At 41.3% G+C, this 19,369-nt stretch overlaps 1 protein-coding gene across 6 annotated transcripts in view; it reads right to left on the bottom strand.

The window, feature by feature from the left end:
* The window catches only part of LOC145346439 (F-box/LRR-repeat protein 2), a 199,102-nt gene that overhangs the window by 2,252 nt on the left and 177,481 nt on the right, over positions 1–19,369 (bottom strand). The window contains exons 16-19 of one of the 6 annotated variants that reach the window (XR_013887695.1): positions 7,244–7,384; positions 5,967–6,141; positions 5,132–5,229; positions 705–3,954 (exon numbers count right to left, since the gene is read on the bottom strand). Coding sequence is in view for 4 of the 6 variants with exons in the window: in XM_080193638.1 (XP_080049764.1) it covers positions 7,277–7,384 (108 nt within the window). In the remaining 2 variants the exon portion in view is untranslated. The other 5 variants (XR_013887694.1, XM_080193637.1, XM_080193636.1 and 2 more) reach the window with 5 other exon arrangements.

The raw sequence follows: 19,369 nt of genomic DNA, 5'->3' as shown, positions 1-19,369 counted from the left end.
CATGCATCAGCATACCAGCCTTGTGTACACCAGAACTATCTCTGGATGAACCACCATCCATACTACCAGATATTATGACTGTAACTTTGGGTCCATCAACAGAGAACAAGATTGCTGAAGGAGCTATCGCTGCTACTAGTCTTCTTCTGCATCAGAGACTTACACTGAGAGGACATCCTCAGAAGATCCTGAGAGGACCTCTAAGGCTGGGAATCCTTGAAGTGCATGGGAAGTCAGTGCAGAATAGAAATCCTCACCCATAGATCATTTTTCCCATTAACTATTATTATTGTGCAATGGTTCATTGCCTGCCCTTGTAATTTTACAGTCACAAAAAACATATATACATTAGTTATTTGTTGTTGTGGGATCTTAGAAATAATGGAGCAGGGATGTTACATATTGGGTCAAGGTGTTGTCGTATTGTCACATTTGAGTGTAGCCAGAATTATAGGGAGTGGGATAGCTTGATCTTGGGTTTAGACATAGCTCGGCACAACATTGCGGGCTGAAGGGCCTCTACTGTGCTGGACTGTTCTATGTTCAGTTTGTGATGTCATCGGCTGTTTCAGTGGCTCTTGGTCAATTTAACCCAAGCTTTTGTGCAGTGAACAATTTCTCAATAAACTAGCCTTGACTACAACTAATCCGTGTGCTGTAACTCCATTTTCTTTTGTCCTCAAGTGCAACATAGACAACAGACGCATGAAGATTAAATACATTTAATACAATACATTCCAAATATTTCATGAGTTACAGAAAAAGCTTAATCATTTTTAATTAATAGAACTATCAACTTCAAAAGGCAAAAACAAAATATTTACACTTTGGATGCTAAGGGAGTGTATGGCTCTCACTGTCAATACTGTGTACAATCAGTAGGCACCTCACATGACTTACCTATGCTTTATGTACATAATACTTCAGTTATGCCAGTAGGGGAAAAAACTATGCAGATGGAAATCAATGGAATGTGGTGACCCTGTGCCACAGGGACTGGGAAAACTAAGCAGTCACCCATTTAAGACAGATAAGAATTTTTCATGTGTCAGTCATTAGGACATACGGCCTACACAATTGGCACTGAAGTTAATATATCCCATTGCTCGTGCATGGTATGCAGAATATCCTTTTGGCTTGATGACAGTATCCTTTTAATGAACAATGTCACTTGTGTTGTTACTGCATAGTAGCAGCATGAAAAAGCTAGTTTTTCCTTTTAGAACCATCTTTCCTTGTAGAAAGAACTTTCCTTGTAGAAAAACTACAGCACAAACAGGCCCTTCAGCCCACAAGTTGAGCTGATCATATCCCTACCTATCAGGCCTATCTATAACCCTCAATTCCATTAAATCCCACGTACTCATCCAGAAGTCTCTTAAAAGACACCAACGAATTTGCCTCCACCACCACCAATGGCAGCCCATTCCACTCACCCACCACCGAGTGAAAAAAACTTATCCCCGTCTTTTCCTTTGTACCTACTCCACAGCACCTTAAACCTGTGTCCTCTTGTAGCGACATTTCAGCCCTGGGAAATAGCCTCTGAGAATCCACCCAATCTATACCTCTCAACATCTTATAAACCTTTATCAGGTCACCTCTCATCCTTCGTCGTTCCAGGGGGAAAAGACCAAGCTCTGTCAACCTATCCTCATAAGGCATGCCACCCAATGCAGGCAACATCCTTGTAAATCTCCTCTGCACCCTTTCAATAGCTTCCACATCTTTCTTGTGATGAGGTGACCACAGCTGTGCACTGTACTCCAAGTGGGGTCTGCCTAGGGTCTTAAAGCTGCAGCATTATCTCCCGACTCCTAAACTTTAGTCAAATTTTTGAGACACCTTTCCCTTGCAAGCTAATTGGAGGTAGACCGAGCACTTTTCAGGGCCAAAAGTGGCAGCCTTATGCATATGAGTTTGCACACTATACAAACAATGATCTGATCGGGATAGCTACTCTCCTGCAGCAAGGTAGCACAATGAGCAAATGGCTTGCGCCCTATTCAAAAGATTGCTGAAAAAGCCAATGGGATTGTCACCATAGGGTCTGCTCCAGATCCAGCTGTTGCGAACATCTTTTGTTGGTTTCCATAAGAAACACATCTTTGATGGAATGATCCCTTGCATAATACCAATACGTAGATGATACATTTGCTAAATTTGAATCTGCAAGCTGTAAGAAAGAATTTCCTTCCTCACCTTAATAGGCTCTGTCCTGTGCTTAATTTCTTCTTTGAAATGGAAATTAAAATTCCCATGTGCTAGGTGAAAAATCTGCAGTGTGTTCTCTACTACTGCAAGCCTAACTCACTGGTAAACATATAAAGTAGGATACTTGCAGTTCCACACACTAAGCTTGGTTTTATCAGCAACCTTGTCAATACGATAGAAGCCAATTGCTCACTACAAACTTGCTGAAGTAGGGCACAAAGTCATCCTGTGGAACAGAGGCCAATCCGTTCAGATCATTTTTCACTGCAGATGATGCAAACCCATGAATGGCCTGAAGGCCCCGAAAAGTATCCGGTTTACCTCAGATTATACTGGAAGGGTAAGGTGTCTCAAAGATTTGAGCAACAGGCAAAGCCAGCGTTTCACGTTGCAATTTCCAGGAGCAATGAGTGGTATTCTCCACTAACAGGATGCTGCTGTCAAGCCAGGAAGACTTTATGTCTATCACACAAATGAGAAGAAATGTGTTATATGAACTTCAGTGCCAGCGTGCTATCAGGTATGCCTTTCATCCCAACAACTGGCAGATCGTATGTAATAGCACGTTCCTTCGGCTGTTCACAATAGACAAGGTACTGACAGGCATACCCATGATTGCAAAATTCAAAACATTATCCAACATTAGATGTGATTCCATGATTGGACAGCACTTACTAAACAATCTTGACTATGCAAAGAGTTACATTGCTAACCAATTTAAGACTGTCAGGCTTGCAGTCACTCATATGCTAGAAGTTACAGATATTAAAACATAGAGCCCTGCCCTTTGCAGACAGAAGGGGCATGTCAATGCCTTGGTGACTTTTTCAACTAAATGAAAGCATGGGGCACCACCATTTCCAGTTTCATTCTTCGGGGCAATGCCTTGACCGGAACTAATTGCCTAGTTTGAATTTAGGCAGTTAACTGTTCCGTGGTGCATTTTCCATGGCAATGCCTCTATCAAAGCCCATTTGCCTCTCAGCAGTCTCTTCTCGTGCAGTATAAATTGTTGTTAGCTTTACTATTGTCAATCTGTCTTGAAGAGTGCAAGATGAAAAGCTTTGATAGCATGTCTCTTTTTTTAATAAAAAGATTCAAAGTGGATTTTCTGTAATTTCCCCAAGACTGGCTTTTCTGTTCCACAGTGAGGTCTAAGTTGCAATACAGCTTGTAGCACTTCTTCCCCAGCAGTGGTAAGTTGCTACACTTGTTTGTTGAGGTTTTTTGTTTAACTCCGACAATTTCACAATGCTGCCATTGAGACTGGAAGAATTTCCAATTTATTTTCAAATCTGCGCTCATCTTCATCGGAGCCAATACTGGAATATTCAAAACCGTACTGATTTTCCCAGTAATCAATGCCCTCTACAAAGTTACAATTTGGTTTTAATTGTCCTCTGCTGTTTCTTACAAATGCTGGCTCGCTTACAGCGATCAGAATCCACACAATTGTAACTGCATTCTCCAGACACCATGTTCCAGGTAGTAGATGAAACAGCTTCTGCTCATAAGTCTTTATATGTAAAGGATGAAATCAGATGTTATATGGCTATGGCAAGCCTACAGCAAACCACATTGCACAAAGGCACTTCTCCAAACACAGGTCTCACTGTTCCTTGAAGCTGTTGCTTTCAATGAGATTCGAATGTAGATGTCTTGCACCTTACTGTCTCTCTTGGCAGGCCATTTTATTTATGTAAAATATACAGGAGCTTTTGTTTGTTTCATTTGGAGTTACTGGAAAACATTATAGATACTGGCTGGAATTTTTCACATTAAAATTAACAGGCAAAATGCTCCAGGCTGGTGGAAAATCCTCTCTGTGTCCTTCTGGAAGTTCACATTGCAAACATTTTCAGCAAAGGGCGTGTTTACCTGCTGTGTACATGGCTCTGTTGTAGCTCCCCTCTACCATTACAAAACCTTTACCCAATTGCTTCATGGAATTGGCAGAGGTAGAACTTTAAATTGAAACCCCCAAAGTACATTAATTCTATTTAACCATCACAAATGTAAGAATGTCAAAATATCACAGAAAACAAAGGTGACTCTCTGGTTTACATTGAGAAGACATGCATTAAAATGGCATGGACAGAAGTGACATGATGCTGACTTGCATTGACTGTAGGCTGACCATATGATCTGCTTAAGGTGTCAGAATAAAATGTGAACAATGTTGAGTATTCTGCAAGTTTGGATTGATCAGATAACGTGTTCTACTAGTAGGACTGAAGCATTTAATATGCTTACTATATAAATTGGTTGGTTGGAGTACACATGTTTTAAGATTTTAAAATGTTAGGATGTTTTCAACAATTAAATGGTAAGTCTAGTTGCCAGTGATAGAGAATATAGCTTATTTTAAAGTAGCAAAAAATCCAAAAGGTATTTCACAGAAGTATGAACAAAATGGAGACTTTAACAATGCAACGGATTAGGAGGGGTGACCAAAACTGAGTTGCACCTGATATTCAGAGGAAGTAGAGGAAGGACAAGATAAAAAACAGACCAGGTCATTTGCTCTCACTTGTTTTATACAATTGCACAAAATCAAGTCTATGCCACTGAGTTTGCAAAGAGCAAATGCTATGTATAAGGCTCTCAGCAGTGAATGATAGGAGGAAAGGGATAATAGACAAAATGTCCACTGTTATCACTTTTTTTGTAGCTTATTTGAGAATTAATTTCAAGTCTGTTACGTTATTACAATTTCACTTAGAAATAAATACACACAGAAAGGAACCCTGTGGCAATTTACCATAAATTGTTACATTATTCATTGGATGATTTTTAGATACATTCTATTACCTTTTCTAAAGCCAGACTAAATATTCTGCATTCCAAGAAAAGAAAGTGACAGAAAATGCTGTAGGCAATGTTTTGGACAAAAGAACTTGTATCAGGAGTTACTCACCCTGTAGTATTTAGCTATTTCCAACATTTGCTCTTATTTCAGTCGTATATTACTTTATCTTCATCCTCAGTTCTTCAAGCTAAAACTGCTTTGTGTTGCTTTTTAGAACAATGGTTTTTGGATTAGAAATGTACAATTTCAAAACAGGATCAATATTCAAAACATCCTCTAATCACAACCCCAGTCAGTGTAATGAAAAGTTACAGTTGTGTAAAGAAAAGTTAGTTTAAATACAATCTTATACTAAAAAAAGGTGCAGGAATTGTGAACATTTTAAAACAAATGTCATTACTTGAATCATGAATTGCAATGTAGTACTTATTTATAGGCAGAATAAAATTATGATTGCTGTCAGATGTGAGGTAGATTTTTGTAAATTTTACTCAAATCATTTACTAGTATGCGGTAACCAAGAAAAGAACTCGATCAAAAAAACACACACACTCTGCTTTTCATCTTACCATTTTACCAACAAACCCACAAAAAGATTAAAGACCATAGGCAGCTGCCATGCAAGTTAAATACTGAGATCACATGTTTAACAGTGGTATTTTTCTCCATTTATCAATCAGAAATTCAACTTGATTCTCAGTTAACCATGTGGCTAGTGGTTAACTTATTGAAAATTATTAACTTGCCCAATTACCAAAAATAAATCCTGCAAATCTAAGTGCATGAAACATTTGATTGAACAATTTTGGTGTAGCTATAGAAATTCATGAAACAGCAATGATAGTTAATGATACAATAGCAGTTAAATTTATAGTTTCACATTATTACAGCTGGAATGTCACTTGCACCGAATATACACTTAGATTCACTATCCATATCAAACCTGTTTTTATCCTGATGTGACTGTTCGTGTGGCATCCACATCCATTATCTTTTTTACAGAAACCCTATAATTTAATTGCGTACTCAGATTAAATTGTTGGTCCTCAAGGTTACAGTACATTTAAATTTGGATTCCACCAGGTTTGACAACATGCTGAGTTCATTGCAGAGAAATGCTAGACAAAGAAATTGTAATTATTACTTTATTCCATTTTTTAAAATTACATTTTAGTAATATGATTGTAAGATTTACAGTAAAGTTATAAACATTTCATAAGAATCCAGTTGTGTCAATTTCCAATGTATACATTATTGATATTTTGGATATTAACTTTGTTGTTTCGCCATAAGATTCAAGATAAAATGTATATTAGGTAAATTTAATTGAAATAAATTCTAATCTGATTCGGTCAGGTTTTAATATGAATTTATTATTCCTGTTGTAGAAAGACTTGTAAAGTGCCTCTCTGCAAAAATGGACAGAAAACAGAAACATTCACTGACCACTGTGGAAACAGTCTTTTATTCTGAATCCCAAAATTACACTTTTACTGGGATATGCGGATGAAGTTTTAAAATTGGCTTTAATCCTAGAAACAATCATGCCTTATTCATATTTAGACCCAGTTAAATATTGCAAGCCACTTCAGATAAACAGATTGCGTTTTCACAGAAAAGTACTACTGATTTGTATCCCGCTCAAACAAGATGTTCAACACATGTAGTTATCAAATCAGGCAACATGTACTGAAAATGTCTGCCCTATTGAGAAAAAGTGCAGTCTCATTATTTTATGAACCTAACTGCTGTCAAACAAAGACCTTTCCTTTAATATCACAGCTACATGTAGAGAAATAAAAGAATGATCCCAAACTTTATGTCTTTCAATATTCTGATTCCTAGGGCCCATTAACCAATTTGACTACATGCCTGACATATTACAATGCAACTGGTTAATGAAGCAGTCTGCACCATTACTGAACAGTGAATTCATTTCAGAATGGTCATCACTTTGAAGATAATGGTAGGGAGGGTAAGGAGGACATGGGATTTGTATTGGATTTTAAACAGAAGCATTACCAATATGGACGGGCATTATTCTATAATCATAGACTCCAAACCTTCCCCTTAACTCTTGGTCCAAATTTAGACCTTTTTCCTTTAACCTTGCTATTTCAGTAAGATTGACGTGGAGTTAAATTAGGCTGCGTAGTGATTTCTTCCAATAACTTTTTTCCAGATAGAAGTCTCAAGATCACCAGTGCAAGAACAACTCACTTTCATAGTATTTCTTGAACTCAAAGCCTCATGTCAAAGGATAATGCAGCATCTGCATAGCCGTTGTCCACTGCCACCCACTGAAGGGGGAGGGGTAACTGGGGCGAAGTAAGCATGAACCTTAATATCTGGTAGATGGGCCTAGAAAGAGTGAAGAAAACACAATATTTTCAGTGTTCCTGGGACTAATACAAAAGCATAATATTGTAGAGGTTGAACATCTGAAGTCAAAACAGAAAATGCTGCAAAAAGCTAGCAAGTCTGGTAGCATCTGTGGAGAGAAAGAGAGTTAATGCCTCAGGTTGATGATCTTTCATATGAAAAGTAATGAACCTGAAACACTTTTTCACAATTTGTCAGATCTGCTGAGAATTTGCAGCATTTTCTGTTTTCATTTCTATAATTCCATCAGTTTGTTTCGCCGTTACAAAAGTATAAGTTTACAAGGCACAATCAGAAATTTCAACCTTTGATCCACCTTTGCAATGTTAACCATTAAAAGAGAAGTAGGTCATTTGGCATTGAGCCTACTCAGCTAATCAGTAAGATCATGGATGAACTTCTAGATTAACTCCACTTCTCCATCCTATCCCCATAATACTCGATTTCCTTTGTGCTAAAAATCTCTGTCTTGAATATTCTCAATGACTGAACATGCAAAGCTCCCTGGGGATAAAGAATTCTAAAGACCCAAGTTTTTCAGTGAAGACACTTTTAAAAATCTTAATCTGAAACAGCTGACATCTTATTCTGGATTGCTGATATCTAGTTCTAAACCCTCCAATTAGGGGAGCTATTAAATGTGACTCAATTGGCAGCATTCTCACCAATGAGGCACAGGTTGAACATCCACTTCAGAGACTTCAGCACAAAAGTGAAGCTCATTGCAGTACTGAGAAATTTTGTACAAGGTGCCAGCTTGCAAATGAGACAATACACCAAGGCCTCACCTAATGTTCAAGCTGGACATAAACGATTGATGACACTACTTCACATTGTTAAATGTGGGGGTTTGCTCCGTGCAAGTGAACTGTTGTATTCTTACATATTAAGAGTGCCTATACTTCAAAAGTACTGAATTAGCTGTAAAGTGCTTTGGGCATTTGGAGATCGTGAAAGGCAAGGGTGATTAGGGTTGGACAATAAATGCCCTTGCCAGCAATGCTCACATCCCAAGAATGCTCAAAAGAAATACATTTTTTAAATGAGAACAGCCACATTACCTCCTGGGAATTTTATGCATTGGAGATCATCTATTGTTCTTTTAATGCAGGAGAACACAGAATATTCTACTCAACTTCTCTGTTTGACAACCCTTTCACGTAAAAGGAAAATTAGTGAACTTTCATTGTACCTGGCTAAGGCAAGTATATCTTGCTCAGATAAGCAGACAAAAACTGTACTCGGTATTGCAGGCGTGGTCTCACCAAAGCACAATAAAATTGCATCAAGTCGATTCCCCTCTTCCCCACCTCACCTGAAGCCTTGCATTATAGGCTAACATAATACCTGATTGTGCCTGCATATTAACTTTGTAATTTTTACACAAGGACTTCACAATCCCTCAATGTCAAAATATTTCATGTTTTTAAGAAAAATTGTTTTTTTCTATTCTTCCTTCCAAAGTGGGCAATCTCAAATTTACTCACATTATACCTTATCTGCCACTACTTTCTCAAATCTATAATCTAGCCTTGTATTGCCAGCAAACATTGATATATTATACTCATGTCCTTTATCTAAATTATTGATAAAGATTGTCAAAAGCAGAGGCTCGTGCACTGATCCTCGTGGTACCTTATTAGTTACACCCTTCCGTTCTTATATTAACCTGCTCATTCCTACTCTTTTTGGTAGTTGATCACTCCTCAATATATTACTTTTAATCTCATAACCCCAAATTTTGTGTAGCAATCTCTTGTGTGGTACCTTCTGGAAATCAGAACATATTATATCTATTGGCTGCCCTTAACTACCATACTAGTTACATGCACAAAAATATCTTCAATAGATATATTAATAATTGTTTTATAAAAAACAGTGGTGATTCTACTTTTTCAGCTGTGGCTTGAGTTCCAGCAAAATTGAAGTCAACAAGAATCAGGAGGAACTTGCCATGGAGTCATATTTAGCAAAAAGAAAGATGGCTGTGGCTGCTGAAGGTCAAATCATCTCATTTCCAGGCCATCACTGTAGGAGCTCCTTAGGGTAGCACCCAACCTGTTTCATCAATGACTTCCCTTCATTATAAAGTCAGAAGGGTGGGATGTTCAACAATGATTGTACAATGTTCGGTACCGTTCACAACTCCTCAGAAAATGAAGCAGCCCATGTCCATGTGCAAAGACCTGGACAACATTCAGGCTTGGGCCGATAAATGGCAAGTAACACCCATGCCAAATAAGTGCCAGGCAATGACCACATCCAAGAAGAGAATCTAACCATCTCTGCTCAACATTCAATGGCATTACATCAACATCTGGGGATTATCAATGACCAAAAGCTGAACTGGACCAGCCACATAAATACTGTAGCTACAAGAGCTGGGAACTTGGAATGAGTATCTCACTTTCTGACTCATCATTTGCCTGGGTGAGCGTGGCTCCAATACTTAAGAAACTTACATCTATCCAGGACAATGCAGTCATCGCTATCAGCATGCCATTCACCAATTTAAATATTCATTTTCTTCACTCCAAGCACAGTGGCAGCAGTGTGTACAATCTAGCAACTCAAAGAGCACCTTCCAAACCTTTATCATTTAGACGGACAAGGGCAAAAAACACATAGGAAACCATCTCCTGCAAGTTCCTCTGAATTGGAACTACGTCACTGTTCCTTCATTGTCACAGGATCAAAATCACGCAACTCCTTTTGCAGCAACACTGTTGGTGTACCTGCACCAGATGGCCTGCAGGAACTCAAGGTGACAGCTCACCTCTGCCACCTCACCAATTAGGAATGGGCAACAAATGCTAGCCTTGCCAGAGTCACCAATACAACATGGAAAATTACATTTTTTTTTCTTTCAAGTGCCTCCTGCCACACATTTAACCAAAGATTCTAGCCTCTTTCCTACTATCGATTTCAAATTTACTGGTGTGCAGTTGCTTTTCACTTTCCTTTCTTGAAAAGCACAACTATATTAACTGTCACAGAAATCACAGAAACCCTACAGTGCAGAAAAAGGCCATTTGGCCCATCGAGTCTGCACCGACCACAATCCCACCCAGGCCCTGTCCCTATATCCCTACATATTTACCTACTAATCCCTCCGACCTATGCATCTCAGAACACTAAGGGGCAATTTTTAGCATGGCCAATCAACCTAACCCGCACATCTTTGGACTGTGGGAGGAAACGCATGCAGACACAAGGAGAATGTGCAAACTCCACACAGACAGTGACCCAAGCTGGGAATTGAACCCAGGTCCCTGGAGCTGTGAAGCAGCAATGCTAACCGCTGTGCTACCATGCCGCCCACAATCCACAGGGACCATTCTAGAATCTAAAGAATTATGGAAAATCAAAACCAATCCATCCACCTTGGCAACCACTTTCTAAAGCCCAGGGGATTTGCCATTTCCCATTAATATTTCACAATAACTATGCTACTAATAAAGTTTCTAGCTCATTAGACCACAATTCACAGTATGTTGTGATTTCTAACGTAAAGGCAGACAAAATATTTGTACACAGACTGCAATTTCTTCAATTATAATTTCTTCTGCCTCTGTATCTAAAGGGATCCAACTGTAGTTCCATTAATCTCTTCCCTTTACATATTTGTAAAAACTCATATAATCTCATTTTATCTGTTGGTAGCTTCTCCCTCCATGAATTTCTTAGTCATGCTTTGTGATTTTAAAGTCCTCCCAAATCTATAGGTTTTCTACTCTTCTGGCAAAATTGTAAGCTTTTTCTTTTAATCTAATGCTATCCCTAACTTCTCTAGTTATCCATGGCTCTACCATTTCAAGTCAAGCTTTCTAAGGGAATGTACATTAGTTAAGAATTATGTTTTTTCTTTAAACATACGGTGACTATTTGTCACCCATCATTGTCTAAATCTCATTTTCCAATCAACCTTGGCCAATTTACCCTATTCCCATTTATCTTTATTTATCCTAATTTGGACTTAACCACATCATACTTAAGCTTAATATGAAATTCTATCACATTATGATCACTCTTCTCCAAAGGCTCCTACTGGAGAAATTCATAATAAGTTAAAAAAATTTCAAATAATCAGGAATTTAGAATACTAATAAAGCTACCAGCACTGAGTGAAATGACCTCAGATCAGGCTCTCAGTCTAACAGGAGAACTATTTACATGAAAACTGTATGAACACAGTAAGAGATTTAAGTAAGTATGAGATTTGAATAAGTATTTCTGGTTTAAACATGTATTTTGGATTTTAAAATGTATTTTTGAAGTAATTGTACACTTTAGCCAAAGGCAGGCTGCTGTGAGGCATCATGAGATGAAAATTTAGCAGACAAACCATACTCTTTGGGACACTGAAACCACAGAATATGCATAGTTTTATTACCAAAAGTTACAATATGGTTCCCAAAGCCATTTTATGAACAGGACCATTCAAACTGTCCTGATAAGATAGTTCTTCTCAGACATGAGAATATTAGCTGTCAGTCATTGATGCTGTCAGGTTCAACTATTGATGCAAAGAAGAATTGGTGGGAACAGTAACTTTGACCTTTATAGCTAAGCATCTGAGATTGCTATGAGACAAGAGGAAGAAACATCTGGATTCCATGGACTAGTGAAATTCCATGATGTCAGAAGGTAGAATAAAATTGACTAAGATATATGGCCTTCATAGCGAGGGGGATTGAATATAAAAGTAGGGAGGTCTTGCTGCAGCTGTATAGGGCATTGGTGAGGCCGCAGCTGGAGTACTGTGTGCAGTTTTGGGCGCCGCACCTGCGCAAGGATATTTTGGCCTTGGAGGGAGTGCAGAGGAGGTTTACTAGGCTGATACCGGAGTCGAGGGGGTTGAGCTATGAGGAGAGGCTGAATAAACTGGGCTTGTACTCGTTAGAGTTTAGAAGAATGAGGGGAGATCTCATTGAGATGTATAAGACGATAAATGGGATGGATAGGATAGAGGTGGAGAGGCTCTTCCTGCTCAGAAAGGACAGTAGGACTAGAGGGCACAGCCTCAAGATAAAAGGGGGGCGGTTTAGAACGGAGTTGAGGAGGAACTTCTTCACTCAAAGGGTGGTGAATCTCTGGAATTCTCTGCCCGTTGAAGTGGTGGAGGCTGCCTCGCTAAATATTTTTAAGACGCGGGTTGATGGGTTTTTGATAAGAGAGGGGATTAAGGATTATAGGGAGAGGGCGGGAAAGTGGAACTGAGCAGCGACAGATCAGCCATGATCTTATTGAATGGCGGGGCAGGCTCGAAGGGCTAGATGGCCTACTCCTGCTCCTATTTCTTATGTTCTTATATGACAATTGTTAACAGTGATCGATTTGTACCAATAATGATTAGTTCCTGACTACCGGAAAGGTGGGGAAAGTAAAACTTGATAAGCGTATAATTGATCTGTTTGATGCATTGTAACTTAGAATGTATTGGAATGCTCAAGGCCTTCTCTTTCAGTAAGGCATTGGATTGCCCAATGCTCATTCTCCAATCGATAGTTGGCCAAATAAAAATGTCTTTAACCAGCACACTGGCTTCGTGAGCCTTTGTATACCACTTAAGTTTTAGCATTACTTACCGTGAAAAGATCCCACAACAACTCAGGCACTGCAAACAGGCAAGAGTGACTGGAATCCGGCAGCAGGAGGCGCTCCTACAAGAGTGTGGGTAGAGCAGTAATGTGTCAAGCCATCAGAGCTGTAAGTTGACTTACCCGAACAAGTGTGAGGAGTTGCGAAAAAAAGAGTGGTATCAGTAAAGAAATTGCACTGGGGGGAGAACAGACGGACTCTTACAACTGTCTGTACAGTGGAGCCAAGAAGCCACACAGTAGACAAAGACATGAGGTGTTGGGTGCGCTTAATGTGGGGGGGGGTATCAGGGACAGACTCCTGGCATGCTCTGAGCAGCAGAACTAAGAAGCCACGCAACAAAAAGACTCATGTCTTAATTACATCCATTTGAGAACTTAACTCCACATCCTTCTGAAACAAGCAGAGAATTAACCCATTCCATCCCAGATTGGATGGATTCTTGTGTTTCAAGATCTGCAGTAGCTTTGAGACATTCAGAAATTTATTTGTACGTTTTTAGTAAAAATTATAACAATGAAAATCTAGCGGGGAGGGGGACATCAGGGGAACATCTAGTGAGGAGGTACAAAAAAATAGAACAGGTGGGGGAAAGTGAGGTTACATTTGCCCTTGCCCTTATTAGGCACACGGTACAGTGATGCAGACACAGGACATAGACAAAGAGAAGGTGAAAAGGAACGTAGTCGTAATTGGGGATAGTGTGGTTAAGGGTATTGACACTGTCCTTTGTCACAATGACAAAGTGCACAGAAGGGTGTGTTGTCTGCCTGATGCTCGGGTCCGGGATGTCGCATCTGGGCTGCAGAGGAACCTGGAGTGGGAGGGTGAGAATCCGGTCGTTGTAGTACATGTGGGTGCCAACGACGTAGGCAAAATTCGAACTGAGGATCTGGAGAGGGAGTATGAAAAGCTGGGAATGGAATTAAAAAGTAGAACCGACAAGGTGGTTATCTCTGCACTACTGCCTGAACTGTGTGCAGAAGGGTGTAGGGTTGATAAGATTAAGGAAGTGAATGGGTGGCTCAGGGATTGGTGTGGGAGGAATGGGTTTGAATTTATGGGGCACTGGCACCAGTATTGGGGTAGGTGGGATCTGTTCAGGTGGGATGGGGTTGGTCTGAACCGTGCTGGGACCAGAGTCCTGGCGAATCGTGTAGATAGGACTGTAGATAGAGCTTTAAACTAACTGGTGTGTGTGTGTGTGTGTGTGTGTGTGTGTGTGTGTGTGTGTGTGTGTGTGTGTGTGTGTGTGTGTGTGTGTGTGTGTGGGTGGATGTCCCAATAATAAAGGGAGTAGGGGGCGTGAGTAAGGTTGGTGGCGTTCCGGCTAATAGGGTACAGGCGAAGGCTGGGATGAAGGCATTTTATCTGAATGCACGAAGCATTCAGAATAAAGTGAATGCGCTGATGGCGCAGATCAGCGCAAATGGATATGATCTGGTGGCCATTACAGAGACTTGGCTGCAAGGTGACAGGGACTGGGAGCTGAATGTACAGGGGTATCAAGGGTTTAGGAAGGATAGGCGGAAGGAAAAAGGGGGTACGTAGCTCTGCTGATTAAGGATAGCATCAGGGTGGTAGTAAGGGATGATACAGGAGCCAAGGAGCAGAAAGTGGAATCGTTGTGGGTGGAGATTAGGAACAGCAAAGGGAGGAAGACGCTGGTGGGTGTCATCTATAGGCCCCCAAATAATGATCTGGAGGTGGGGCGGGCTATTAACGTGCAAATGAATGCGGCCTGCAGGAATGGAACGGCGATAATTACGGGGGATTTCAATCTACATATTGATTGGTCGACCCACGTTGGACGCGGTGGGCTTGAGGAAGAGTTCTTGGAATGCTGCCGGGATAGTTTCCTTCAACAGTGTGTGTTGGAGCCAATGAGGGAGCGAGCTATCTTGGATCTGGTGTTATGTAATGAGGGGGGTAGAATTAGGGACCTTGTGGTGAAGGATCCTCTTGGGAAGACTGCTCATTGTATGGTGGAGTTTCTGGTGCAGATGGAGGAGGAGAAAGTGGGTTCCCGGACATGTGTCCTTTGTTTGAACAGAGGGGAGTACGATAGGATGAGAGAGGAATTGGCGAATGTTAATTGGGGGAGCGCATTGGAAGGTAGGTCTGCTGAGGAACAGTGGAGGATCTTTAAGGAGATCTTTCTTAGTGCTCAGCAGAAATTTGTTCCGATGGTTAAAAAGGATCGTAGGAGGAGGGATAATCAGCCGTGGATAATGAAGGAGGTAAAGGAAAGTGTTAAATTAAAAGCGGATGCGTTTAGAGTAGCTAAGAGTAGTGGGCGAGAAGAGGATTGGGAGAGGTTTAAATATCAAAGAATGACAAAGAAGTTGATAAAGAAGGGTAGGATAAACTATGAAGCTGGGCTAGCGCTTAATATAAAAAAGGATAGTAAGAGTTTTTATGAATATATAAAAAGGAAGAGGCTGACGAGGGTGAACGTTGGACCCTTAGAGGATGAGAGGGAGGACTTAGTGGTAGGGGATGGGGAAATGGCTGAGGCCTTGAATAACTTCTTTGTATCGGTCTTCACGGAGGAGGACGTGAATAATTTGCCGGGTGTTAGTGATGGAAAGATGGTAGGAGTGGAGGGCCTGAATGACATTATTGTTACTAGAGAGGCAGTGCTCGAAAGACTGGAGGGACTGATTGTGGATAAGTCCCCAGGACCGGATGGAATGCATCCGAGGGTTCTGAAAGAAATGGCGGAGGTGACAGTGGATGCCTTGGTGATTATTTTCCAAACGTTGCTGGATTCCGGGGAAGTGTCAGAAGATTGGAAAACGGCTAATGTTACGCCGTTGTTTAAGAAGGGTGGCAGGCAAAAGGCAGGGAATTATAGGCCAGTTAGTTTAACGTCTGTTGTAGGTAAAATGTTAGAATCCGTGATCAAGGAGAAAATAGCGAGGTATCTTGAGGAGAATTGTTTGATAGAGCAGACGCAGCACGGTTTCGTTAAGGGGAAGTCGTGTCTGACAAATTTATTGGAGTTCTATAAGGATGTGTCTCAGGCGGTGGATAGAGGAGAGCCGGTGGATGTGGTGTTTCTTGATTTTCAGAAGGCGTTTGATAAGGTGCCACACAAGAGGTTATTACAGAAGGTCAGGGGGCATGGAGTTGGGGGTAGGGTGTTAGCGTGGATAGGGGATTGGTTGTCAAATAGGAGGCAGAGTGTGGGGGTCAATGGGTGCTATTCGGATTGGCGGTTGGTGACTAGTGGAGTGCCCCAGGGGTCGGTGCTGGGGCCTCAGCTATTTACCATTTATATAGATGATCTGGAGGAGGGAACCGAGTGTATGGTGTCGAAATTTGCTGATGACACCAAGATTGGTGGAACAGCAAATTGTGCGGAGGGTGTGGAAAGTCTGCAGAAGGATCTAGATAGGCTGGGCGAATGGGCCAGGAACAGGCAAATGGAATTTAATGTTAGCAAGTGTGAGGTTTTCCACTTTGGTAGGAATAATGGTAGGAAGGACTATTACTTACATGGCGAAAAACTGCAGCATGCGACGATGCAAAGGGACCTCGGGGTCCTTGTGCATGAGTCGCAAAAACCCAGCCTGCAGGTGCAGCAGGTGGTCAGGAAGGCGAATGGGATGCTGGCCTTCATAGAACATAGAACATAGAACATAGAACATTACAGCGCGGAACAGGCCCTTCGGCCCACAATGTTGCGCCGACCAGTCTTATTTTTTAAAAAAAACATTGACCCACTAATCTAAACCACTCCTTTTTCGTCCATAAACCTATCCACCAATCTCTTAAACGCCCCCAAACTAGGCGCATTTACAACTGCAGCAGGCAGGGCATTCCAGTCCCTCACCACCCTCTGGGTAAAGAACCTACCCCTGACATCCGTCCTATAACTACCCCCCCTTAATTTAAAGCCATGCCCCCTCGTGCTAGATTTCTCCATCCGAGGAAACAGGCTATCACCATCCACCCTATCTAAACCTCTAATCATCTTATATGTTTCTATAAGATCCCCTCTTAGCCGCCTTCTTTCCAGTGAAAACAACCCCAAATCCCTCAGTCTCTCCTCATAGGACCTCCCCTGCATACCAGGCAACATCCTGGTAAACCTCCTCTGCACCCTCTCCAAAGCCTCCACATCCTTCCTGTAATGTGGGGACCAGAACTGCACACAGTACTCCAAGTGCGGCCGCACCAGAGTTGTGTACAGTTGCAACATGACGCTGCGACTCCTAAATTCAATCCCCCTACCAATAAACGCCAAGACACCGTATGCCTTCTTAACAACCTTATCTACTTGATTCCCAACTTACAGGGATCTATGTACACATACACCTAGATCCCTCTGCTCCTCCACTCTATTCAAAGTCCTCCCGTTAGCCCTATACTCAACACATCTGTTATTCCTACCGAAATGGATTACCTCACACTTCTCCGCATTAAACTCCATCCGCCACCTCGCGGCCCAGCTCTGCAACCTGTCCAAGTCACCCTGCAAACTTCGACACCCTTCCTCACAATCTACCACACCTCCGACTTTGGTGTCATCAGCAAACTTACTAATCCACCCAACTATACCCTCATCCAGATCATTAATAAAGATTACGAACAGCAGTGGCCCCAAAACAGATCCCTGAGGCACACCACTCGTAACCGAACTCCATGATGAATAATTACCATCAACCACCACCCTCTGTCTCCTATCTGCTAACCAATTCCTGATCCAAGTACCTAAATTACCACCAATCCCATACATCTGCATTTTCTGCAGAAGCATACCATGGTGAACCTTATCAAACGCCTTACTAAAATCCATATATACCACATCTACTGCCTTACCCCTATAGCGAGGGGGATTGAATATAAAATTAGGGAGGTCTTGCTGCAGCTGTATAGGGCACTGGTGAGACCACAGCTGGAGTACTGTGTGCAGTTTTGGTCACCGCACTTACGCAAGGATATTTTGGCCTTGGAGGGAGTGCAGAGGAGGTTTACTAGACTGATACCGGAGTTGAGGGGGTTGAACTATGAGGAGAGGCTGAATAAGCTAGGCTTGTACTCGTTAGAGTTTAGAAGAATGAGGGGAGATCTCATTGAGATGTATAAGACGATAAATGGGATGGATAGGATAGAGGTGGAGAGGCTCTTCCCGCTCAGAAAGGACAGCAGGACTAGAGGGCACAGCCTCAAGATAAAGGGGGAGCAGTTTAGAATGGAGTTAAGGAGGAACTTCTTCACTCAAAGGGTGGTGAATCTCTGGAATTCTCTGCCCGTTGAAGTGGTGGAGGCTGCCTCGCTAAATATATTTAAGACGCGGGTTGATAGGTTTTTGACAGGCAAGGGGATTAAGGGTTATGGGGAGAGGGCGGGAATGTGGAACTGAGCCACAACAGATCAGCCATGATCTTATTGAATGGCGGGGCAGGCTCGAAGGGCTAGATGGCCTACTCCTGCTCCTATTTCTTATGTTCTTATGTTCTTAACTTTTTGTAACAGCACCGGTTTTAGGGCTGTCCCAAAGTGATGAGAATTATTACACTGCCACAGTTACCCAGCAGCATGGAGTGGGTGTCCGAAGTTAGTGAACCAATCATATGAATGGGAGAAATAGTTAAGAACACAGAACACACCCTGCTGCAAATTTTAAAAATGGGAACATAGAACACTACAGCACAAACAGGCCCTTAGGCCCACAAGTTGCGCCGATCATATCCATACCTACCAGGCCATGGAACTGTAGGAAAGTGTATCAAATGCAAGGCGGGCTCAATGGGAAAGTCTGCTCCTAGGCTGCCAGATTATTATAGTTAGAGAGGACGGAAATAATCCAGTGGAATAGATAAACATGAAAGGAACGGAACAGGTACGAAATGTACAAATGAGATATGGGGAAGTTAATAGGATAATAGAAGAGACATTATAGGACAGGTGATTGCTGAACAGAGTAGGACAGAATTAAAAGTGGGATTCATTTGATGGATAATGGTGATAAAAAGAGACACTTAAAAGGATTTTAAGTGAGGAGAAACAAATAAACAACAGTTTAGGTGATAGCTATGGACAAAGGAACAAATTTTTTTTAAAGACAAACGACAGACACTAATGGACATTTGAAAACCCACAACGCTTTTTTGAATTTGAGACAATTCTGACATAGGAAAAGGTGTGGTTTTAAAGCTACCTTAAAAATGTTATTTAAGACAAAGAACAAACAATTAAAATAGGTCACTGCCTGGAATCAAATGAGAAGGTTTGATTATTGTTTCAAAAATGTCATGAAACACACTGAATAGAATTCAGTAATTGAGAAGCTAGAGAATGGAGTTTCAATAGCAAAAAAGGGCTAGCAATGAAAAGATAGCATGGGGAAAGAAG

Source organism: Carcharhinus amblyrhynchos, chromosome 8, assembly GCF_965287045.1.
Source record: "Carcharhinus amblyrhynchos chromosome 8, sCarAmb.v2.hapA, whole genome shotgun sequence".
NCBI classification, from domain to species: Eukaryota; Metazoa; Chordata; class Chondrichthyes; order Carcharhiniformes; family Carcharhinidae; genus Carcharhinus; species Carcharhinus amblyrhynchos.
Note: the sequence above shows the minus strand (reverse complement) of the source record. Positions and strands in the feature narration are given on the sequence as shown.